Here is a 25,257-nt window from a genome sequence, read left to right on the forward strand (position 1 = left end):
CATGTGGCTATTAATCCGATCGATGACACTCGAGCTCCCGCCCGTCCATAATCATCATCATCGTAGTAGTTTTCGATGTATATGCTGTTACAATCCTTGCCACGGCACGCCGTGCATTGCATATTCTGTTTCATGTTATCACAAATCGGAAGGCCTTGGTAGGTGCATCCCTTCAGATGGAACTCTTCTTCGCCGATAATGTAAAACTTGAAGCATTTGAAGCGGGTCTTATCGACACTCTCCACGTCCAAGTTTTCGTTCACACGCAAAAACAAACTGACGTACTTCTCGGCCAGCTCTTCGTTGCACTCCAGCGACTCTCCGGAATCATCGCAGGACCTTTCGTCACCTTGCGCTATGCAATGCATGCACTGGTTGGCGTATCCTAGAGCGAAACAAACCACAAACCCGCTTCAAACATTTACCAATAACTCAAGTCCGAAGTTTCAATAATCCATACCAGTTGTGGCTGCGCTGAGCAGTAGCAGTAAACCAACATTCAAGGCTAAAGCATTCATTCTGAACCGAACCGAACCGAACCTCTGATCTTGACCGCTCCAAATGCCTGCAGTTTATGACACTTTGCTGTGGAGAGTGCACTCTATCGCACTCGCTGATTCGTACAGATGCAACTCGTATGAAATATTCACACAACAATCAATGTGATTCCCCAAGCGCGTTGATTGCTATCCTTCAGAAGCTTTTTTGGAATTAAACTTCCTCCTATGCTAACCTCTGTCTCAAAGTACGGGTGACGATACACCATTCCAGGGTGCAGAATAGTTGCAAACATTCCTGCCTGTACACATACAATTTCCATCTTCTGTACTTCCACCGTGAAAACTTCGCTAAATTATCAATTTAAATGACTTTCGCATTCAATGAGCTAACTTATCATTATGCAAACACACACACACACGCACAACACCCAACCGACCCTTCGCGGTTGCCTGGTTAACTCCGGCAAGTAACCGAGTCAATCAACACTTTGGAATCGGGAGGAACGAGCCGGATTGGAAATATCTAATGTGATCTTCCGGACGCTCTCGAAATGGCTCTCCGACACTTTGCTCGTCTTGGCCCCACCTTGGTAGATAAACAAAGTCGAAGCACCACCGCCCGACCAAGACGCGAAGGTTCGTCAAGGTATGGCACGGTGGCGTCGAATTCATATTAATAATTAAAATAATTAATTAGCCAAACAAAGGCAAACACACCGTGCGTAGTCTGAAGCGCACCACCGGTTCCTGACCGGCACCGGGCAAAAGGATAAGGAAACTCGATCCTTCCAATCGAACACTTGCCACTGGGATCCGTAGTCCCCTTCCTGCTGCTGTACTGATGTGGCTGGAAGTGGCACAAGCTGCCGTACCACCGTAGCCACTATAACTCACCTCTGGTGTAACATTAGACACGCCGCATAGACAAAACTTTCCGCGGCCTCGGTCGCTGCCCATACCACGAAAATGCTAGTGAACTCAACTCAAACAGACCGTCTCCTGTTACCCTGCCAGCCAGCCCGCAAGTACGGCAACCGTGAGGTGCTAACATCCACCACGTACATCCGATGTGACCGACCGATGTGACGCGGAATACCATCCGCTCTACCGGAGCAAAAATCAATTTAAGTCTATCGTAATTTATATGCGCTTTATCTTAACTAATCTCCAACTCTTAATTTGATATTATAAGAAACATAAACAACTTTAATAATATAATGTGGTTTTGGTCTTAGGAATCTAGCCCCGTCCGGGAAACGAGGGCTCAGGCTGTGCTCCACCAATGCCCTATCGCCGACAAATTCCACCGACATCCGAGCATCTCTCCACCCGCATCGATCGCACCAGATCCAAACAGCATACAAGCAGCGGTCCTTGTCCTGTGCCAACACACATTCACCCGGAAGGACAACTGGAACGCCGTTCGACGCCGCATCCGCTTCGCTGCAGCTACAAACGAGCGGTCGGAGGGAAATTTATACGCTTCTTCCAACTTTTCACATATCAGCCCTAACCACGACGGCGCTGGGTTGTTTATTCTTCGCACAAGACATACATTCAAGATTTTACACCAATTCGTCTTGGCATTGGCTAGGCAAGGTGAGACTCTGAAAGGCGTAAAAGATTTCCCAAGACATTCCCAGCCCCGACCAGATTCGAAAACCCCGGACGACGGCCATTCAAGGCATCGAGGACGTACAAATCACTTCGGCTCGATGCAGACAAACTGCTCGCCTCGAACCCCTCGATGCGGCTCTAGCTCTGGCCGCATTACGTTGGGCGTCTTTTAAGATATAAATCGCTTCCGGCATTCGACCGCACCCGAAACTCTCGAGGTTCAGAGGAATGGTAAGGATGAGCCTAACCATCAGTCAGTTAGGGCGAGTGGGAAAGCAATTCCGTGGCAATCGTGGTTTTAAACACTTTCTGCCTGCGCAAACAATTGATTTGATTCATGCCACCGTTCACCTTTACCGATGCCATTAACTATCGCGCGTGCATGTGCTGCCGGAATACTCTTGATTTTATTCAAATTTCCACTATAGACACTTGGCAGGTTGGTGTGACTTTGCTTCCAGTAGGAAATCTACTGGCTTTTTCATCAATCATCGAAATAATTATTGCTGTCCCGGTTGCCGTCTCAACCGAATGCTAACTCCAGCGTACATCTCTTCCGATGGTGCGATTTACAAATTCATTTGTTTATTCACAAGGACCACCCTACGAAGCACACGCTTGTCAGAATTAAACGCACGCGATTCGGCAACAAACAGCGTCGGAATTAATTATCATCAACGTTCGAAAACATGTTGGACACACATTCGCGCACAACCTCACACGATCTCTTGCCCAACACACGTGGTGCTTTACTTTTGACAGCTCCAACCTGCTCAGGTACCCCCAGCGGAAAGGGAGATCCGGTTATGTTTGAGATCTCTACTGGGAGACCAATTGCTGACAGGGGCTGCTTAATCGTACCAACGGCAAAAACCGGGAAGATAGCGAGAGTCAGTCTTTGTTTGTGCCAATTTCCGATGGCATTCTACAACAACAAAACCGTTCCGTTTTGAAGCAGGACTCGTCTACCGCCACAGCATTGATGTGCTCCTGTATTTCATTTTCCCAGACAACATAAACGGCGGACTAGTTTGTATTTCCATCCCTGCTCAAACGCCGTGTTTCGTGTGATTCGTGATTTTCTATTGAGGCATAAATAATTACTTATTATTATTGCGAATCAACACAACCCACCGAGCACGGCTGCAGGATCGCGTCGCTTCCAGTCAATGTCTGGCGATGCCGGAGATCCGTTCAGCATCCGCATGCTGCTGCTACTGCTGCTGCCTGTTCTCCACACGAACGGCTGAGAGTCTTCACGATTTCACATACGACCCAGTGCCGGTTGTGTGGGAAGCCGAGCTTCGAAGAAATCAGATACGACTCCTTCGAGTGCACAACGTAACGGTTGATGAAGTTATTCTTAGAAACCCCGAAGTCATAAATCAGAATGGAATACCGTTTGCCGTAGCGCAAGCAACCGGCCCGACGTCGTGTATGGACAGCGTTCGTTATTTCTGGAAGATGAATATCCTTGAAAATTGCGAAGGATGAATTCAGGATGTCCGGAATGGGACGTACCAGCTCTCGTCGTCGTACCCAACGCGGCCGGTTTGTCCCGTGATGAGTGGGCATTCATTCTTTCCTCCACAAGGGGGGTATCCCCCCGGAAGCGTACGCCGGAAATTCCCTTTTTAGGGGCGTTGCGTTTGATCGGATTCGCAAGTGTCATCATCCGATTAGGACCATCCTTGGCGAACTTGGAGAACTAGCCACATAATTCAAGGATCCCACATGCGACAAGCGTCACCGACAAACACTGCTTGAGTCAAGTATCGACAAGAAGATAGTTATCGATGCAGGGTGCGTATGATGTGTGTTGCACGGTAGCATAAGGGCCACCGTCTCTTGTTGATAGTGAGTGTTAATAAATTGTGCTCAAGTTCCTTCAAGAACAGCGTTCATGGGAAGGGTGGGGCGAACACTCCCGGAAGTACTATGATGGACCAAGGAAGAAGTTAATTACTATGAAAATTAGACTGCTTTTTGTTCTTTCGTTTAATGTTATTATTTGGAAAGATGCTTGGAAAATATTTTAAAATTCTTGTTTCTCCTCACTAGAACATTCTTATTACTCTAGCGTACCTTATGTTGGTCTAAGTTTGATAGGAAATTATTCCCAAACGTAGAGGAGCCGGATCGTTCAAAATTCAAGCCCGCCGTCCATGCACCGCTATGCGGTTGAAAGCTGTCCTCCTCCTCCCGAGGTTCTAGGTTCTTGCGGGAGAATGAGGTTCGTGAATTAGACGACGATACTGCTGATGACGTGTGATGATTAGGGCGCGACTCGCGTACATCCCCATGCAGCCGTGTGTACGTGTCGCCAAAATGAATTGGGAGAATTTATAGAATATTTAAATTACTTCTTTATCAAAACCTGAAAGACGTCGAGTGCTGATGAACTTTGCCTCGCCCGAAGACTACGCGCCCGGCAAGGTAATAAGCATACCACGGTGCTCCTGTGTTTAGAAAGGATCGAAACGTCCACAAAGGAAGCAGGCAGTACGGGATGAGCTGCGTACAAACTTATGCTACCATCCACTTCGCTGTCAGTGTCCAGAAGCGGTGCGGTGGGAAGCGAGTGGCAGAAAGACTAGTTCGAAGAAAAAGGACGACGCCTGGATGTGCGAGATTTGATTTATGAATGCGATATTTGTTTAATAAATACAAACAAACCTCCCAAAAACCAAACGCAAACTCGAACGTCAATCCATTCCCTCGTCATCTTCCGGAACACTCGAACTTAGCCAACTACAGGTCGGTTCCGGTATCGGGGGGAAAACTACACCCACTCACGTTCTGGAGTGTTTCTTCCGGTGTCGTCGATGCCGCAATAACGCAGATTTCAACACCATCATCACCGTCATAGTTGTTGCCGGCTACCTCCGGAGCTGCCTCGAACTTCTCGAAGGTCCTCACAGACGTTTCGCACTCGTCCCCCATTCCGCCGCGCTTCAAAACCGGAGTCCGTGCGTTTTGCAAACCCTCACCAGGCACAAGAACCGGTTCAAGCGGTTGACGTTTATACCCCCACCAGCTTGCTCGGGAGCACCGTTTTAAGCCGCATTGTTTTGATTGAATTTAATTATATGTTTATTGATTGAGCAGACCTACGTCTAGGCGGGTGCGGCGTGTGCGTCACAAGAATAAGGCGACGAACGGCACGGCACTACCGTCGGCGACAGCCGTCGAAAGCTCTAGTGTGCCGGGCCAAAAGGGCAGGTTCCTTCGCATCGAGCAGCGACTCGCCAGTTAATCTCGCGGCAAGTCTTACGCAAAGCACAAACTAATTGGTAAAGTTCAAGTGTACGACACGACATAATTGAGCCACGATCCGGCCTCCGCCCCGAAACCGTTCCGCCAAGAAGCATCCCTCCACCCTGCAGCTAAACATATTTCTCTATAGCGATTTGACCCTTAGCTGTTCGAGAGGTCCCTTCCATGCGGTGACGCGAGTTATTAGAACGCCATTATGCACGGATCGCATTCACATCACATCACACACTGTTTCACACGTGCACACTGCACCACAGGCAACTAGCTATTGCGCGATCGCACACCAATCAGACGCGAAGCACTGTAATTGTACTGGGTTGAGGTGGGTTGGATGCTTTTTATTCTCATTATTCATCAGCTGTAGGGGTTCGATGTTGAGGTGCCGAGTGAAACTGCAAGTAATGAGCAGATTGCAAGTGAGATCAACGAACTTCGCACCGCTTTGCCGGATCCTGATCCGTCATCCAGTAAGACGGGAACGTTGTTGCACCGATCACCGTTGCAAGCGATGCACTCCAGCGAGCCCTGAAAGGCGACGTGTCGCAGGGAGCAGAAGCGTCTTTCTCCTTCCAGCTGGTGGACGCATCCTCGGGTAAACAAGAACACGTGGCCACTCACGGATGTCGCTCGCACGTGGAAGCACTCGTATCGATGTGAGCTTGCTGGCAGGATCGTTTTAAGGGACGGAATGAAGTTGACTAGAGTGTCGTTGTTTTTTAACACCGTGCCCTCATCGCATGTCACCACACGTACGTCCTTTCCCAGCGCGCATTCTTCGTAATAGTCGCAGAAGTCACACTCGAGGCCAAATCCTACAAACAGCAGTAAAAAAAACTCATTACATGCCGGTAAAGGCTCGCCTCCGGTCACATTCACTCGTCGGCTTTGGGATCGTTGCCCGAAATGGGTTACCTTGAAAGACTAACCTGTTTTTGCAAGAGCCAGCACCAGTAACGCTGCAGTGACTGTCGCCGAGCAGTGCATTGTGACGTCAGGAACTCAAAATTACCCGCAAACGTAAAGTTTCTTGTATGGTGAGTTAGTACTACAACTACAATGCGTGCACTTTTTACTCCTGCACTATATGCGTATATCTGGCGCTCTGTACACGCAAAGCTACCGGTAAGCTGCTCTGCTGACTGTCCGGCGTTAACTAAATGCAGCGAGTGCAACTGCAGTGTCGATCACTATGCATCTGGCGTCGCGAAAGCGACTTCGGTCGTTGGTGTTGGTGCTATTTTCTCTAAAAGCCATCGATTGCAAAGCGACGTGTGGACGTTGTGGAACCGTTGTAGCGGGTGCTTGTAATGCAGCAAGTCCAAGGCTGTTACTGCCAGACGATGGGTGTATTATGCAAACCTTTTTTAATGCGCTTGTTTACTACGGTGTGGAGGAATGGGATGGTGCACACAAAAGATGACGTTGTCCGACCGCAAAAGATCATCACTGAACGTGAACCCGGAATGGTGATGCTGGATAATGCTTGTTGATAGGCATGGGATACCAATACAACAATCAAAGATGGATTATTTGTCCCAGGCTACAAATCAGATCTGTTTGAATGACAGAATTTGCAACACTGTTTCATATTCCATATGTTAAAAGATTTTCTAACAAGATGCTTTTATTCACGATCTTCACAGCATCAAATGATTTATGGTGCAATGCATATTCTCAGAAAAAAATACGTGACATTGCACCGCAGTTGATTCCGATTTTTCATTCCCAAAATCTTCCATTTCGCTATGTAAAGATTTTATTTCGAACGCGTTTCATCCATCAATCCTCTCACGAACTACACTACTCCTGCCCCAATCGTACGAAATTCGGTCACATTACTAAGTCATAACTGTCACTTGACGCTGACGAACGTGAACAATCACAGATCAGCGATATCTGCACGAGAACTTCATCCTACCTGCTACTACTTCCAAAACCATCAGCCCAGTTTTATTTATTTCGCTTTTGTGGCAACGCCATCTCAAAACGGAAATACCCATCGGAAGCGCATACTTTACAATGGATGAATTGATGATTGAGAGAGAGAGAGAGAGTACAGAATACCCAATTCCAGCTGTAAACCCTCGACGACGACGACGACTACGACGACGACAGTGACAAAGACTAGCAAAAGGGAAGATACGTCAATAGCTAAGAAATGTCGAAAAATACATCAGGGAGAAATATGTATGTTTTATGAATGCCCACGTTAAAGTGACATCCTGACCCGGCCTGAATTCGTCCCCGGATTCGCTGACAAATGTGCTCTCGAAGGGAAGAAAAATTGATACACGATGCGTCTGGCATAAGTGCACGTATCACGGCGAGCATTTTACCATTATACATTTATGATGCCGAAAACGATGCCACCTTCTCCGCTATCTTGGTTCAGTAGCGATTGATAGCAACAGAAACAGCTTAACACACTTCCCGTAAATCCTCCAAACGATTCGACCGAAATTCAATCATAATATTTCTCGACCCAGGAATCGAATATGTAAGGCTGCGAATGGTTCACGCTAGACGTTGACAAATGATTCGTAAATGAGAATATTATACACAAAGACGAGACTATCTATCCAACTCTGTGTATCGAGATCTTGTAGCTTATCCAATACTTTACCAAATAATACCATTTTTTTAAACCACGCTTAGGATAAGAGTAACAAGTGAGGATGCGATTGTATTTTTTCCTGGCGTGGTCATTATAATTACCATAGGTATAGGGGCTGTTGATTCGTAAACCTGTTTGCAAACTACGTAATTGTCCAGCAATTAAACGGAACACAATTTAAATGCTAACCCATTTGAAGCGCAATGTTGGTATTGCTAGTGTGCAATTACGCTTCAACAAAAGGAAAAAAGGCTGGAGCTAATGGTGTAAATCAGCAATAAATACATACCGATTCTGATTTATTTTCTAAGTTGAAGTCCTCGACGGGGCGGTCTGGTGGTGAGGCGATAGCGGCGACGTCTTCACATGTCAGGACGCGGCTCAAATCCCATCTATACCGCCACTCCTGACTGGACTAACTATCCATCTGCGGGTACAATCAAGTCACTGAGAGCAAAAAATTGCATGCCACGGACCATTCAAGGTTGTTAGTGCCAAAGTAAAAGCTTAGGAGATAATCTTATTCTTCTAGTATCACACTAAAACCTCAGAAGTGCTTGGCCCATCATTTCCTGCTTACCTAACCTAAACTTTTTTACTAGTAGCTGGTTAGTCAGAACCGAGTTTACATTCCTACTTGAGCATCGAACCTTTCGTGACACACCAACCACCAGCAGTACCATGAAATTAGTTTGCAAATTTTGAAAAATTTAAAAAACTTTAGTCATATTTTTTATGCAAAAGTTTGTTTCACATGTTCCTTTGAAAATTTATTTTATTTAAGTATAGTCACGTTGCAAGTTTTTAACGAACGGTTTTGAATTGAACTCCAAAACAACTTTTAAATTTAAATAAATACAATAAATGGTTCGTTTCTTTCCAAAATTTATATGTACGCGCGTACTTTCCGTGTCCGAAACATTCGTAAAATATTCAAATTAAAAGTCCGTTATCTTTTTGACATTTCGAGCAGCGAGCACAGTATCGAGCAGTTCGAGCAACCGCCTAGAATGAATGTGCTCGAATTTAGCTGTCATATTGAGTGTTGCTTCGACCGCTTGTTTGTTTACATTTTGTTCGGGTATTCAAGTGCCGCTAAAGCCCGCTGAATTGTGATTTTGCCTCGAAAACTCTACAATTTCGTTGTGAATCATTGTGATAAGTTCGTGCAGTGCAGTGAGTAACACCAGTGTATCAGCATGGCCACGAAAACCGACAGCTTCGGGTTCAATGATACGAAATTGTTTCAAGTGGCCCGGGACTGTTCGCCGGACGACCATAAACATACGCAGAATCTGGTAGAGTCCAGAGATGATATGTTGTTTGTTTGGAATGCGAAAAACTGTTGCATTTTGGCGTTAAACTGGCGAGCCGCAGCTTGCCGCAAGAAGGAGGACTTAAAACATCAGGTAAATGAAGGAGTGCATCACTTTAATTGATGGCTAGCTGCGTACGCCCATAACCTCAAAAACCGGCGGTGTTCTGTCAACGGCAAGAAAGCAGGGTTTTTCGACGAGCGCTACCGACTCCGTCCGTCTCGCGATTTTACGGTTTCTGCTGAGCTGGCATAAAACTGTCGAGCCAATCTGCAAACGCTAAATAAATTAAGCATCGCGTCCCGAACCAGCGTCTAGTTTTCGATGCTGGTAATTTATCAAATAATAATGGATTATGTATCGGTCTAATTAGCTTTTATGGCCATAATCTTAAATTATATGCAATCGCGAGGTGAGGTGCGAAGGTCCTTGTGCCACGCTCATACGGAAACGAATATCTGTGGTTCATTTCATTATTCGTCCACTTTGCCTATCTCTAGGTTTTTTTTGTGTTGCTTTTCGTACCTTTTTACCTTTCTACAATTTTATTTCTTTCTTGCGCTGCTGACCCATCATACCCCGTTTCCTCGCCCACGTGTGCGCGTGTTATCTCGCGGTCCGAGAAAACGAGCACGAAAACGAAATTTCATTTCAAACCCCGTCCTCCGTCTTAGGCATTCATTCGGCGAGAGCGATTTAAATTATAGGAAGGAAATTTTATTACTTTACGGGCAGCAACAGCAGCGCAGTGGAAGCAACGCGAGCAGCGATCATGGAAGGAAAGTTTGAAAATAATGGATTTTCTCAAACACCCTCCTACTTCATCAAATCCAACACACACACACTCACACAGAGCGCCCGGTCTCTTCACCGACAGGACCGTCCGTTCCGGGGGTCGATTACTTTCTTCTCTCGTTTTTTTTTAGCCTCTACAGCATACTGGTACCTCACGGCCAAATTACCGAGCACAGCAATGATTAACATTGGTCCGCCCGAGGGTGATCACATTGGCTATTTTTTGTCATTTCTGCCCTGCCAATCCATAAAAATTGTATCATTTGCCAGCGATGGTTCCGTCCCGAAAGTCGAAGCCAGGACAAGGCTGGATCATTATATCGAATGCTGTTAACCGAAGGTCCGGTGCGGGGTACGGAGGTGAGACCAGGTGATGGGGCTGGCGTGATAAATAATGAAATGCTTTTTTTTTAACCTACCATGGCTAATAGAGCCGAAAGTGCTTAGGAACTGGCATAAATCAGTTTAAAGATGATTTGTTTCGGTTTATCGCAAATAGGAGACAAATATTGCTGTTTTGATGATGTGCCCTTGTGCACATTGCATCGCCGCTTTAAGCACGACTGATGACTATGTAAATATTATAAACTCACGAAATTGTTGTTTGAAAACTTAGGTCAATAGCAGATCAAAGGAATGGCGTTTTATTCGTCGTCTTCTTCGGCACACAATACGTTTGTTACATTGTAAATGAGTTGGCTGCTCCACCGAATCCAGCAGTTCACCGAAAGGTGACAACGACATGAGGGTAAATCCAATTCGTCCCAAATGAAATTTTTAAAAACTTTTTCTCTTGCCACCGTGCGGCTACCTTCTCACTTAGCGCCACACAGCTACCGTTCGCCGTACACTATTGCCCTTGTATATGTGCATGCCCACCGTTGCATCTACCTTTTGGGAAGTGTCCGTGCGCTTGTGCTTGGTTTATCATTCACAAATTTATGCCCTGGACGAGCGAATAGCAGCGGGCTCATAAATTTTCATCCCCAACCCATTTATAAAATTATAACTCCCCGAGGTGTTTCCGCTGTGTCGCCGTGGCGTGGCGAGGACGAATGGACGAGGAAAAACCGACCAAGCACCGGGAAACACAGTAATGTGATGTATCCACATCCTTCTTCCTACAGCCAACTCTGGTCGTTTCATAGAGATTGCGATTCGACCCTGCTCCGGGCAAGCGCGAGCTCTTTTTGCGCTTCATCCATCAATATGCTTCGGGATGTGATAATGATTATGTCACGTCGATCATCGGATTTAATGTGACATTAAAACGCACGACCATGAAGCAAACGTACGCGGGCCCAGCAGCTCTTATGGTTCTTGCGGACAGTCGATGACAGTTGGCCGTAAAATCGTGGAAGCAGTAAAACAAGCCGCACCAGCTACCGGTAGCGACACCAGAAAGCCTTAATTACGGAAGTATTAAGAAATTTCGCAACTGCACTAATAATAGTATCTCAAAAGTATAAATTGTACCCACACTCATCGTAATAATAAAATAATTCCTTCCTCGCCACTGTTCTCCGAGGGGTGCTTGTTTTGGTGCTTCCGATTCCCGGCAGATAGTTGTGCACGTATTTCTTGATCACCGAAACGGACACACCGTTCCAGCCGTTCTATGCCGTTGCGTTGCATCGGTAGTTGGTAAAAACGGAACTTTTCCCATTTCTTACTCCACCTCTCGAGGGCGTACGGAGGAGAATCTGGCCGCCCTTATCCGGACGTCCTTTACTTCCTGAAGCAATTGCACCTTGCGCCAGGATCCATTTCAAAAAAGGATCCACAAAAAAGACCGGGCAAAAACTGCTACTGCTGCTGCTTGCCTTTGCTGGTAGTTCATTCTTTATATAATATTTTAAAAATTATCACTCTACTTTTATGTTCGTTCTTTGCCGAAGTTTTACGCCTCAATCCGGTCTTTTCTCCCCTTTCGTCATCACAACCTTCGTCCTGTGGAAAGCTTCCACGCTGCACTGCAATCGGAAGGGCCAACGTTTGCACGTCGAAGCGAACGGTGGAGACACTGCGCTTTGTCATGGTTTGCCATTTCAACATCTTTGATATATTTACTGTCATCGTTTTGGATTACTTTGCTGAGGACAGCGAGAGCAGGCAGGGTAGTATTCAAAATTCGCAAGTCTTTCCGGGTTGTTGTTCTCCATATTCTGCCAGTTTTAAAACTATGATCGTTCTTGAGAATAAAATTAAAAGCCTTAATGCCTTGACGCCTAATTATTTAATGATATTTTATGTGTGAACAGTAAGCATTGCTTTCTTATACAATATTGACTTCCTGACGCTGTAACCCGGTTTTGGAGAACTAGGAATAAACTATTACTTCTTTCTTTCACCCAATCCCACTTTGTCTTCTTTTGACAATTGGAATGAGAATCTGCAACGTGAATCCTCCTACGAACGAACCGCATGGAGAATACTTATATACGTATCTCTTGAGTCCGGCTTCCGATGAGCTGAACGGACGCATGTACAAATCCACTCGCCGCCAGTCCTTTAGACCACTCGATGTGGGGAGCACATTTTTATTTCCACAATGCTAAACTCATGCCGTACTTCGCGAACGAAACGGTAGACTCGGCTGCAGAAGATGTAGAGATATGAATGAAGCACATACGTGGAACCCTCCATGGCTAGGCAGAAAGAAAGTAGAAATAGTACATCTTCGCACAGAACAGAGCAAGTGTTGAATAAGAACATAGTGATGGAAGCCGTTTGTCTTCGGGCATCCTTTTATTTGCCTTCCGATTGTCGCTGCGTGAGTTTGGCATTTATTCCAACGCTCATCCCAGTTCTTTTGTAGTCGTGTCGTAAGCATTCGATGAGTTGAATGGATAAAATCCAGATGAGCAAGATTGGTTGTATTGGCCTGTGGGATGGATCGACCTAGAGGAGTTGAGATTTTCCGTGGAGCTGAGGCCAAGAAGGTTCTCGAACTCCGCTGTATTTTGGTGTGTTTTGATCTTCGTAAGTGTGCGACCACGGTATCTCGTAAAACAAATATGTCATACAAGAAGAACGTACATTCCAATCTCATTCCAAACTGCTTCATATCGCTCATTCTTATATTCGCTCTGTCTCAATTCATAGCAAGCGCTTTCTCGCTTCATCCAATTTAAAAAATGCTAGCTGTAGATGTCAATTCTTCACGCCGTTCTTATCCGCTACAGCAAACCATGTCTTCTGGTTTAGGCAAGAGCCTCCTCCTGCCCGGGAAAACCGAACAAGACAATGATGGTGCGATAAGACTTAAGCGACCACGTACGGAAGTGAAAAGTTGACGGCATCGCGAGTGTTGATTATTAGCTTCTTGATGGAATGAAGAATAGAATAGATAAAAATGGGTACTACAACCTATCATCAAACATGCCAAACAACGGCAAACTCCCACTAGGGAAACGGATCAAATTTTCGCACACAATTCAGAAGCGAACTGGTAGTAACTTTTGAGCGGCTCTGTGTCGTTGAGTAAACCGCATCTGTGCGGCTGGGACTGTTGTAGCGTGTGGGCGATATTGTCAATGTTTCCCTTTTGTTGTTGCGGATACATGTGTGTGTCTGTTGAATTACGACGGGGATATGAGATTAATAAGTAAATGGTGAAAAACTTTCCCGGACTTACGATTGTGCGCGCGAATCGCCGACGAACAAATAAAAGCCCACAAAAGGCCACGCTTATGTATAAACAGCCTTGCAATAAGACTGCCGCTGAACATAATGAAACCACAACCTAAAGCAGATTGCTGCTTCTGCAGCGGCAACAATAGGATCGGTTGACTTGCGGCTTGTACGATGGTGTCGATAAATAGCAATCATCAAATTCTTCTTTGGTGAGATTATGGCGTGTTTGCTTATGTTCCTCATTCAGTGGAATCTTGGTTTGCAAGCCCGCTCGTCCATTCTTCCCCAGATTCCTCTTGAAAATGGGACGTGGAAACTGAGCAATATAGCCCAACTAACTTCATCAAAACTTCATCACATGAAGGGAAAAACCCAAGCGGCTACATTAACCGTATCCTCGCCATCATAAGCAGTATACGAGTCACAAGCAATCGTTTTGTGTAGTATAGTTCCTTGTTCCTAGATTATGTTCCATATTCAATTTGTATTAAACACATTTTACAAAATTGCATTTAATCTACCGCTTTTGGGTGGTGCTTCCTTTTTCTCGTGCAAGGGAATTGTGCAGCGCTTCGGAGAGATACTGCACCATTATCACTTTCACTCGTTATACAAAAACACATCACGGCATCACGCGATTGTCGTTATTAACTGGCTATAGTTGAAGGCCAAAACAAAATGCAACCAATTTGCATGAAAATCTTCAGCCGTTGTGGCGTCCGGGAATCGTAAGGGTGGATATAGCTTCCCCAGCGCGGTTAAAAAGCACTACTGAAAAATGTGCAACAGATGCAAATTGAATATTTTGGCTTTCTTAACACATTTCGTTCGTCGTCCTGCGGCGGTATGTGGCTAAAGCTACTTCCTGTTTCATCTCAGCGCCTTCCTTAAAGAAAGCAATAATCGTAAATAAATTTATTCGCTCCGACAATGGGAAGACTATGGACTATGGACGCAATCAACACTACTGTCATGTATGCATGTTGCCCTGTCGTTCGTGCCCACGTCGGTCAAATGTTCTCAATCATGTATGCATCATCGACCTCAGAAACGAAGGTCGCATATTGAGCTCTCGTGCGTATCTCTCACACCCTGCAAGGGAAATCCACCGGCCATGATCCAATTTAGTGCAGATTTTCGGGGAAGTCTTTCAGGCCAATTCGAAGCCATCCGAGTTTTGGTGACCATCGACCCATTTGGCCTTTACCCGTGACGTGTGTCCTCACCGTCGTCAGGACTAGCTAGCCGGAATAGAAAGCGTATCCCGTAGTGCCTTCCTCATCATCATCATCATCTTCATCGACGTTGTAACACATTTTTGTAGCTTTTTCTCCCACCCGAAGTCCCTAACGATATAATGATCTATTATTATGATTATGGTCAACGTCACCTTCGAGTGTGCAGTACCTTTGCGCCACTTAGCCTGGTACTGTGCGGCTGGAACTGGACCATAAACCATCGCCCAGCGCTGGGTAAACTGTGTCGCGCCAAAAATATGGTTCCTCTCATCTCTTCGATCATCAAAACGCGGACGACGAGCGTGCCAGGGGCGAAGCTGGTGGTGGCACGATGTTTCTGATACGTATCCATCATCTATTAACCAATTTAATTCACAGGCCATTTGTCAAGGCTGATGGGCAAACATCTGTTACTACATCCGGGTTGCCTTCCGGACTCGGATCGGATAATGGGCTCGGGTGGAGAGGGAAATGGCACTTCGGTCCATCTTTTTTTACGCAGCCCGTGTCGAGTCTCCTGGGAAACGTACACGCTTCCGCCAATGGGGACTCGGCAAGTTCCTGACGGAAACGTTGATTTGATTTGCCGTCATCATCCCTCCATCAATCGGTGTGTATGTGTGTGTTTGTATTTATCGCCCGTTGTGTAAAGGAAGTGATGGCACCCGGGTATTAATATTAGCAGAAAAACGTGCCATTCTTTCGCTGCAGAAGGTGATGCTGAAAGTGTTCTGTTAAATTGATGTGCTTTTGTTTTTCTGGACCATGATGAACTCGCGGGAGATGTGTGGAAATGTATATGTATTCAGTTTTCGATATTATCGTTCGCTAGTTGCGCGTAACTTTAATTTCTTTCCACTGAAATTGTTGGTGAGCTTTTGCACTTCATCAGTAATTACAGAACATGGTAAAGCGTGTGATATAATTGCCGCAAAAGTATCCTTTCTCGAAAACACCACAATCATACAAGTGTTACCGACCATGCAGTAGCGCAGGACATTCAAACTGATTGCTCACTCCAGCAACGATCCAGCCAGGACTTCCCGTTGAGTGACGGCTAGCGAGCAGCAGTTGGCCAACTGCTCCTGTGAACTTCGATGAAGTGGAAAATTCAAGTTGTACCACGCTCTTTCATCCTTCGGCGAGATAATTTCCATACCTGGGCTTGAGTTGTGCGCCAAACAGGCGGAAACTTCTTGAGTGCGCGGGTTTGCACTTCCGGCTGCGTTTTTTGATGCTTTGTAATTTTATTTATTTCTTCCATGTTTGTAGTTTCCATCGTGCACCAGTCCGTGCAAGAATCTTGCCCCGACGAACGACGCTTTCAATGAGGTCACCACGTAGAAGGTGGAGGCTGTTGAAGTGCAGGAATAGGTTTTGCTTTGGTGATTTTTTGGTTCCACACCGTTCACGCGTCCCACCACCGCGATGATATGCTCTAGAATGTGGCGTGGTGTGGTATGTCGGTGCCAGGTCGCGGTTTTATGTCGCGGTGGCCTGGTAGGTTCTGTAAACCATGCCGCACTCGGGTGCAACAAATCTCCAACCGATTTATGATTATAATTATTACCGACCGAGATCTTTCCGTCCGGTTCCGGTTTCCTGTTCGGATTCGCCGTTGGAGAAATGCGCCGATCATATCGCGCCTTGGGTTTGCCCGAAACCGAAAGCCAACCGCAACAACGACACGGGGCCACGGTACGATGAAGGCAGCAGGCAGCGAAAAAAGTTCCACCTGCGGAAGTCAAAGCATCGCGCAAGAGGCCTTCATGCATGCACAAGTACACACTCGTGTGGGTCGGCGTTCGTTTTCACTCACACTTGCCGTCTATGGAGATGTGTTTTGCCGCGATTTGCAAGCACGGACGGGAACCAATTTCATCTATACCAACACACATCCGGCTTCATTCTTTCTGTCCACCGTCGATTTCTTCCTGCCATTCAGAAAACACAAGAAATGGAATGTGAAACGGCCCATCAAGACCAACCCCGCGCGGGCCAAACCTGGAGTGTCTCGAGTATCGTCCTATCTGCCCGTCGTCCTGTGACCTCCGGATCTCCGTGCATCCTCTCTACTTGCACTGGCATTCGTTCTCCCTCCGCCTTTTCGGTGGTTTGGCCGAATGATGTTGGGGCGCGTTTTCTGCCACCTTTTTGATTCGCGCAGTTGCTGCCTTTTTTTTTGTCTGTTCTGGTAGCGCCCCGTTTTGTTTGATGTGATTTTTCACCGCCAAGCATCATCGGGCGGCCAGTGGCGAGAGAAGAGTGTGTGTGTGGATGAAGCAAACAGAGCAAAGAAATCCGTTTTATCGCGCCACTTGAAAGTGCAGCCGGCACAGGTATAATTATATTTTCCGTTTATTTCTCCTTTTTTCTGCTGTTGCGTTTTTCAAAGTTTATAACTTGCACGCTATTCGGTCTTCATTTGCCTGCCGTCTGTCGAGGGTCGTTGAAGATGTGAATGAGAGAGCAAAATTACTGCTCAATTCCGGATAAAGTTTCGATTTTCACATGTACTGTCTCGGAAGGTATGTTAAGGACATGCATGTCAGCGAAAAACAAAGTAAGTTTCCATATGATTGTTTCAATTTTCTTTAAAAATACACGACTTGTTCGGTTTTGCTTGACAACCGTGCAATGAAAGACCAGACGGACCATCAATCCTTCCTTAAAAAGCACGTCCTTTTTAATTTCTAAATACCAATCGCCCCCCACCGGAAGTCAATTGAAGGTGAAAACTTATTTATGATGGCGTGAAATTCACGCTTACACTTCCGACGCCCTTAAAAGTTGGGATTAATTAATTTAGTTCCCCGCTTGCTGGTGTGCCTTCGTTCGGTCGTTTTGTTTTTTTTTTTGTGTTTATTCCCGCTTTAGTTCGGTTGTTTATTTATTTACCTGCATTTTATCATGAACTTTTCTGTCGGTGAGCGATAATTAAAAAAAACTCATTTTCCATTACATTCAATCTTCACCGTCGGAGCGTACTGGTGGTGTAAAAAACACGCACAGAATCTCATAACGAGGTGTGAAATTCAAACTAAATTAGAAAGGATTCATCAACACCGTCACGATTCGGTGATCTCGGCAGCAATGGTTGAAAGACGGAACGCGCAGTCAATGAGCAAGCAAGCAAGCTTGAACTCACCAACATCTCCACGAAAGGGTAGCAGAAGAAGCGCGATTATTGGCTACTGCAATGACTCGAACGGATGTCCTTCAGAGAACGGAAGAGAAAAAATGTAAATTTCGTGAAAATATTCTACTCCGGGGTGGACGATTTGTTGATGTTTTCTTTTTTTCTTGCTGTTAGCGTTTTTTTTTTCTGGTACTCCTTTCTTCATTTCTCTCAATGCCATCAATGGGGACTCTTGGCAATGCGAAAGAGTTTTGGCCAAAGGATTCGCTTCGATTCGCGTCAACACGTACGCCAGGCAGGAATGCCTGAAAGAGGGTGCATAAATTGGCATTCAAACGAAATTGTTAGCTATTTATTATTTTGTTAAGTGATGCTGGATTTTTTGTTTCCCCATTTCTGCTTCACTTACCCTGTGTTAGTTGGTGCTGGTGGTGTCTCGCTTTCTTCAGTACAAACAATTCACTTTATCGGACATGCTTGCTTTCCATGGCTTCGCGGTGCATCTTTAGGGGTCTGTTCGAGTGTTGAGAATAATATATTTACTTTGTAATTGAAACAATATCTATTGTTGTTCTATTCCAGCTAGAGAGAGAGAGAGAGCGTGAGAGGAAAGGAAGAATCTTGCCTTCTCCAGCAAGTAAAACCAAAGGGTTACGCATAGCAAAACCAGGACTTCTTGTCGACCGTTCCTACTGCTGCTTCTACGCGCGACTCACATTTTCCCGTGCGCGTGACTTAGAGTATGGATAGATGAAAATGGTAAAATGCATAATAAAGTTTTATGGGGCGCAATGCTGTGCAGCGCTCTTGTGCTGGGTTTCTATTTTTCTTGCTTGCCGAATTTGGATCACATTCAGCTAATTCTGTATGTTGCAATTCAATCGTTTATAGTATTGTTATGTTGCTGTTTACTTTCCTCGTCTGGATGTAAAAATTGATGCCTTTGCAAATTCTTTTCTCCCGTTACAATGGAAACGGCGGCGGGCATAACATTTTACGACACTAGACGACGTCAGTGAACTGTAGTACTTACGCTGACTGGAAGCTGTAAAACTTATGACTTATCGACAGCATTGACAAGTTTGAAGAGTGAAAAGTTTACCCTAAAATGACCACGTTTCTTCACGTTGAGCGTAGAATCTAATGTCCCTTTTTTGCAAAGAATCCTTACTTTGTTAATATTGACCACACGATGTATCAATCCTCGTTAATGGATTCCCACGGAACGTGGTTTGTGTTATTCTCACGAAATTGAAATGCAATTTTATGTTTGCTCCTTATTATTTTTGCGTGATTCAGTACAAACATGCGACGGGAGGAAGAATGATGCCACAAACATTCGCCTCGAAAGTTCGAGCTCAGCGCAGCAAAGTGTGCTGTACTAATCCCGATAGCATCTAATATATGATTCCGAAACATCGCGGTTCATTCTTTTCGATATGATGATGCTGACGAGTTGGGCAGATGTCTCAGGCGAACGTTCGGCGAGGGTTCAGCAGTTCCTTTCGTGCGCTGTTACCATCCGGTGCTGTTTTCTGTTTTGGGAAAGAAAAACAAATTTTTAATTGGGAATGTTCAGCGTGGATAATCACAACATGAACGGGCTGAGGAGGCGCTGGTGGGAGTCAGCCCCAACAGTTCCGGCACATCCTGCGGGAGCACACACAGGATCCATTTCGAGCACACAGCACACATTGTTGCTGAAGAAGGTTAATTTTGTCGCTGGCAAAAGACGAACGACGAAGCACGATATGCTGCTTGTGATGATTATGTTGATGCTGGTTGTTTTATGTTGCGCCATTGCCTTGTGGGCGGAAGGGTGCGGGAAGTGGCCGCGGAGAAGCAACGTAAGGAAAAGGATGAAGTGAACAAATTTTCCGCTTACTTTCCTGTTGCTTGCTTGTTCGTTTCTTTTTTTTTCCTCCCCAGCTCCAGTATGCGTTTTCCACCCACCACACACGCGTGTACCGAAATCTGTGCCCATCCTCCTGCGCTGCACCAGCCGCTTGATGAGGGTTTTCTTTCGTGTCATACCCAAATGCATCCGTCCCACCCTAGGGACCATCGGATGATACCGCTCATATCGGGCGATGGGGGGGTTGGTGGCTCATTTCCCAACCCTCCGAGCGAGAAGCGGCTTATCAGCAAACGAGTCCTTATTAGGCGGGCGTATGTATTATAATAAATAATTTTCGAGATTTGTGCTGGGTGGAACGGGCTCAACGACTCGACATGCACGACCCAAATGCCGGATTGGACACATTTCTTGCTTCAGTTCGCCTCCACGGAGGCGTATAAAGATGAAAAGTAGCGCCACCTGCGGGATCTACAATCGTTCGTCACAAACGAATTCCGGCAGATGGAGGCGCCCGGTGGCTCTTTACCATTTGGACGCACACGGTTTGTCAGGAATAGTGCACTTCCTTCGCACCGGGCTGCACTGATGAGTTCGCTTTCCGTTTGCTGCACGCGTTTCTCCACATTGTGATCCGATGGATTCTAGCGGTAGCAGCCTTATCTGACAAAGCATGGTCACGAAAACGATTATATAAAAAAACCAGGGCCGGGCAAATCCCGAGCAACATTTTTCCGAGGATGTTGCTCCGGCTGGCTCGTTGTCTTCTCACATCGCTCGCTGTACGGACTTTGTGCCTCGGTTGCTGCACCTTCCGCTGTGCATCTTCCATCGCGATGAATTATAAAAATTGTATGTCTTATCCTTAAGGCGAAGAAAGCAGACTTTTAATTCCAGGTTAATACACAGGGAACACACACATACACACACACAGACAAACAGCCCAACATGCAATGAGCTAAGCGTGGCAAGCGAAAACAGAATCCACCCCGGCATGTATCTTCGGTTCTCGTTTCGAGGTACATGCCCTGCCCTGTCCCGGTTCCCATCCAAACTACTGCCAGCGCGCAACCCTGCACAATGGGATCGTATATGTTTATGCAGGCAAATTATAGACCCCAGAGCCGAAGGCGGCTCACTCCACGGTTGAATTTGCGACCGATTCCTGGCCTCCTTTCCAGCTGGCCTTCTTCTTCCTGCGCTCGCCTCCGATAGGTTGTTAATGATAAAAAAAACCATACTCACCTGCCCGAGTGGGCGCCTTCGTTCGTAACCACCAAATGGATTTGGTCCGGATAGAGTAACAGCGAACGGAGGACGCAAGGGAGAGGTTCGCGAAGTCGGTACCGGATCGGTCGGTTCTATTATGCTTCTGACAAAAAATCTGATAGGTGAACTTGTTTCTCGGCTAATGGGAGCTGATGTTTCGTTAGATGAATTCCAGTGCAATGTTCGCCGCGAGCAGCAGCCGAGAAATTGTGAAAACGGCGATAAGCATGCCAGCTTATCATACACTGAGTTTGTTTTCGTCTTTTAATGGATTTTTGTTTTGCTTCTGCTTTTTGGTGGACTAGTTGGCGCTATGTAATGCAAGATTATCGCCAATGAAACACGGTATAGTTGCAGCTCTCGTTTTACGTTGCAGCAGATTTAGCTTTGATTTTTTAGGAAAACAATCTTGGTGCATCACAGCCAATAGGGTAAAGGACAGATGAATCGTCATTTATTGAATTTTTGAAACAAATATACAAAACTTCATGGGTCGCGCAGCCACCAATCAAGCAAGTCCGCAATGTCAGGAACAAAAACGCCAATGACGCCTTTTACCCTTTTATTCCTTTTTTTTCGATCGACGAAAAATGTAGTCCCAAGAGCGCAAGATCCATAACGCTACTGGGGATACCTTTCGTCCCTCGTGCAATATACTTCTTGCTCGTTCTTTCATCCTCGTCCTGAACGGGAGCCTCCTTCGGAACAGTATCGATCGAAATCGTCCTTCCTCTACATCAAACGACATAAAATCGACGTCTGAACCAATCGCTGATAAGTGTCGGCTTGCACCCACTCGGATGCTGCCCCATGATTGGTAGTAGAGTGACTTTCGAAACATTCTGGGAGAAAGTTAAGAGAACAGAGAGGGAGTTTCCCAGAGAACGGTGGAGTGCTCCAAACCTAGTCTAGTCTAATAAATCAATGATCGATTGGTTTTCAATCTTGCAAGCGCAAACGCAGCAGAGTGCTCTGTGAATGCTCCCCAGTTCGAAAGGATAATAACATTTTGGGCTAGAGTGACTTCGATGCCGGTACGAAAAGCTCGTTCCTGTCATCAATGTGCTTGTTATAAATTCAGCTGATCAAAGTTGTTCTGAAATCTCCTCTGAGCAGCCCACGGCATATTGGGTAATCCATTTCGCTCACTTTGCGAAAAGTCACGCTACGTCTCGTTCGGGGAATTGCGACGACTCGTGTTGTACAAAGTCAAATGAAAACGTATTTCATTATGAATCATGCTTTTGTTGAGCATGCTGCTGTTCGTGTTCGTGAAATCCTGTATTTCCTTCAAAATTAAAATGACGTTCAGGACTTTTTTTGTCTCTCTAGAAGGAAATGAAATGAAAACGCCCAAAAATGGAATGAAATGTTTCGTTCGCTTCCTTCCGGCACTTCCTCCAGGGACTATGGAGGCAGAGTCCACGAAAATCTGCCCCGTACAAGCAAACGTCCATTGGCTCGGCTTTGACCTCCATGCATAAATTATTGGTGAAAGTTTGTCATTTTTTGGCGCAATGCTTCCTGAAGTCTCGCGAGGCCTCCCGCGCTGTCTCGTCTGCTATCTGGTCGATTTCGATTCGCCATCATTTCGCAGCGCAATGTCGCCTAAAGCCGAAGGCGAACCAATGTACTGCCTTCGTAAGGTCTTCCATGTTTTTTTTTGGTGTTTCTTCCTTGGCGTGAATGGAAAATTAAAAAATAGACACTTAACTGTTATGTCTTTGTCGTCCACGGCGCGCAAGAACAAGGTAAAGTAAACTCACCTAATGTCAGCCGAACGAAGGCAGGCACCACAGGGATTCACAAATAGATTGACTAATGTATATACATTATTTATATCGTATCTTTGGGTTTTTTTTTCTCCTTCGTTTGCCTTTAGTCACTAGTTACTTGTATTTCTGATGGGCCTTTTTTCGTGTTGCACCTATTCCCGCGCAAGCCAGTTAAAAAAAAACGGAGGATTTAAAATCAATTTTTTGTTGTTTTGCCAGGGGAAATGGTCCTTGTATTCGGTTCGCGATGGTAAGCAAGGTGCCTTTGGGACATTAGCAAGGAAGGACAACGCTGAAAAACCGCTCTAAGGCAGCTTCTGGATTGAAGACTGTTTTTTTCTTCCTATATTGTTCCGTTCGTTAAAGGTAATGTAATTTCACCCACAGTTCCACGGGTTCCATCAAATTGAAACGAGGCAATATCGGAGCTTCGGAAGTTCGCGTAAGATAAATCGATGGTCGCTTTGGTGTAGCAAAGGGAGGAGAGTGCTGGTAAGGTCGACTGAAGCAAGGCCCGATTACTTTACCGCGGGGGGGCTGTGTTCTTCTTTTGCCTCTTTCTTCCAAAACGACAAGGTAATGGAGATGTTAATATAGCTGAAAAATACATCCGCGTCTGGAAAGGGGGCAGGAGTAGCGTGAGTTAGGAGCGAAAAATCATCCCCGGCATCAGCACGCTTGGACACGGGACAGTGACGGAATGAAAGACGAAAATCATCATGCAAATGAACGGATAGACGTGGCTAAAGATAAAAAATAGATAAGGCCACCAGATAGCTGCGCGAACGAAGACATCTTTCCATCGTCTTGATTGTATCGCTGAATCGACTATTAAAATATTTTAGATGAGTGCAAGTCACCACTTTGCTGAAGATGGGACAAATAATCAGTTAATGGACATGATGCTTCAGTGCGATCTTCATGCACTACAATCGTTCCGGTAGTCTATATTGATTTTGCTCGGTTTGTTAAACCTTTAGTTGATTGTCTCAAGTGTCGCCGAGCTGCAGAAGCATTTTTCATTGCAGGATTAGTTCCATGCTTTTCCACGCAACATTTTTCAATCAAAAACACTTTCACCGCATATTTTAACTGTCAGTTCCGTACAAAAAAAAAAAATCTCGCCTCCGACCCTGACAGATGTGCTCCAATATTTCAATCTTTAATGGTATGCAAACGCCGAAATGTTTCACGGCTCGTTCATCTCTTACTTGCTCTTCGGTGCCAAAATCTAGCACACACCCCCGGACAGCGTCGTTTTTTCCGTAATTGAATCGTTCTGAATATTCTTTAATTAGACGCCATTTTTCTCCAACAATGTGCTCGTTTTCACATTTTTTGCGCTCCCTTTTGAGAACACATCCTCAGCCTACGGTCGAGAATTTTAAACACATCGATATACAATTTCTCCACTTTCGAACACCCACAGTTTATTAGCCAGTCTGTATCTATTATTCATATTTATGGGCCGACATTAAAAAAGCCCTATCGAACGGCTCACCTACTCGGAACCTTCTCCCGATTGGGACGATGTTCCCCAGCTGCTGTCGACAAGCCTGTGGCCTGAGGGAGATGAGGAAACATCCACTGCCACGGCAAGACATCATCATCCCGCGCCGCAGTACTTGTGTGGAAAAAAGGATCTTCATTAATGAATTACGACCACTGAGGTCGACTGGGGTTGTTGGTGCGGGCGGGGTGAGTTTGTCGTTATAATTCAAAATTTTTATTGCTACCTCTTGTTTCGATAACGGCAGCGGACGAACGAGCCAGCCAACGAGTGAGCGAGCGAAGGGCGAAAGAAAGTTTGGAAAAGTTGGAGGGAGCGTAAAGATTGCAAGCGAACTTGAATCGTAGTTTAATTGCCAAAACCTACTAAAACCACGCTTATTTGTTTGTGAACGTTATAAGTGTGTATGTGTTCCCCAAAATGCCACTCTTTCAACTGTATTTCCATTTGCTTTTGGCTTTCTTTTCGACAGACGCTGATTCCATCGGCACCGCAGAACTTCACGGTGGAAAAGATACTTCCGTCCACGGACGGAACGTTTCTAGCGCTGGCCGGTCCGAAGGGTGTCTCCATTATCGAATTACCCCGGCGCTGGGGCCCCAACGGTCAGTACCAGAACGGCAAGGAGTGCATCATCTGTCGGTAAGTATACTTCTCTCTCTCGCCTCTTGGAGGTCTTTGTTCTCCAGAGATTGGATCCGAAACTCGGGAACCATT

The 25,257-nt window shown here is 45.7% G+C and overlaps 2 protein-coding genes across 2 annotated transcripts in view; one reads left to right on the plus strand and one right to left on the minus strand.

The window, feature by feature from the left end:
- Positions 1–5,706: 5,706 nt before the first annotated feature.
- Positions 5,707–7,314, minus strand: LOC118517547. The gene is made up of 2 exons (XM_036063786.1): positions 6,320–7,314; positions 5,707–6,205 (listed from the first exon to the last, which is right to left on the minus strand). Exons 1-2 carry the CDS (start codon positions 6,375–6,377, stop codon positions 5,748–5,750), a joined length of 516 nt encoding a protein of 171 aa, XP_035919679.1. The 5' UTR covers positions 6,378–7,314; the 3' UTR covers positions 5,707–5,747.
- Positions 7,315–9,047: 1,733 nt separating this feature from the next.
- LOC118517523 (nuclear pore complex protein Nup88) overlaps positions 9,048–25,257 on the plus strand; it is a 49,535-nt gene continuing 33,325 nt past the window's right edge. The window contains exons 1-2 of the mRNA XM_036063752.1: positions 9,048–9,416; positions 25,013–25,182. Coding sequence (XP_035919645.1) covers positions 9,207–9,416; positions 25,013–25,182 — 380 coding nt within the window. The 5' untranslated portion in view covers positions 9,048–9,206. The remainder of the gene's footprint in view (positions 9,417–25,012; positions 25,183–25,257) is intronic.

Source organism: Anopheles stephensi, chromosome 2, assembly GCF_013141755.1.
Source record: "Anopheles stephensi strain Indian chromosome 2, UCI_ANSTEP_V1.0, whole genome shotgun sequence".
In the NCBI taxonomy this organism is placed as follows: Eukaryota; Metazoa; Arthropoda; class Insecta; order Diptera; family Culicidae; genus Anopheles; species Anopheles stephensi.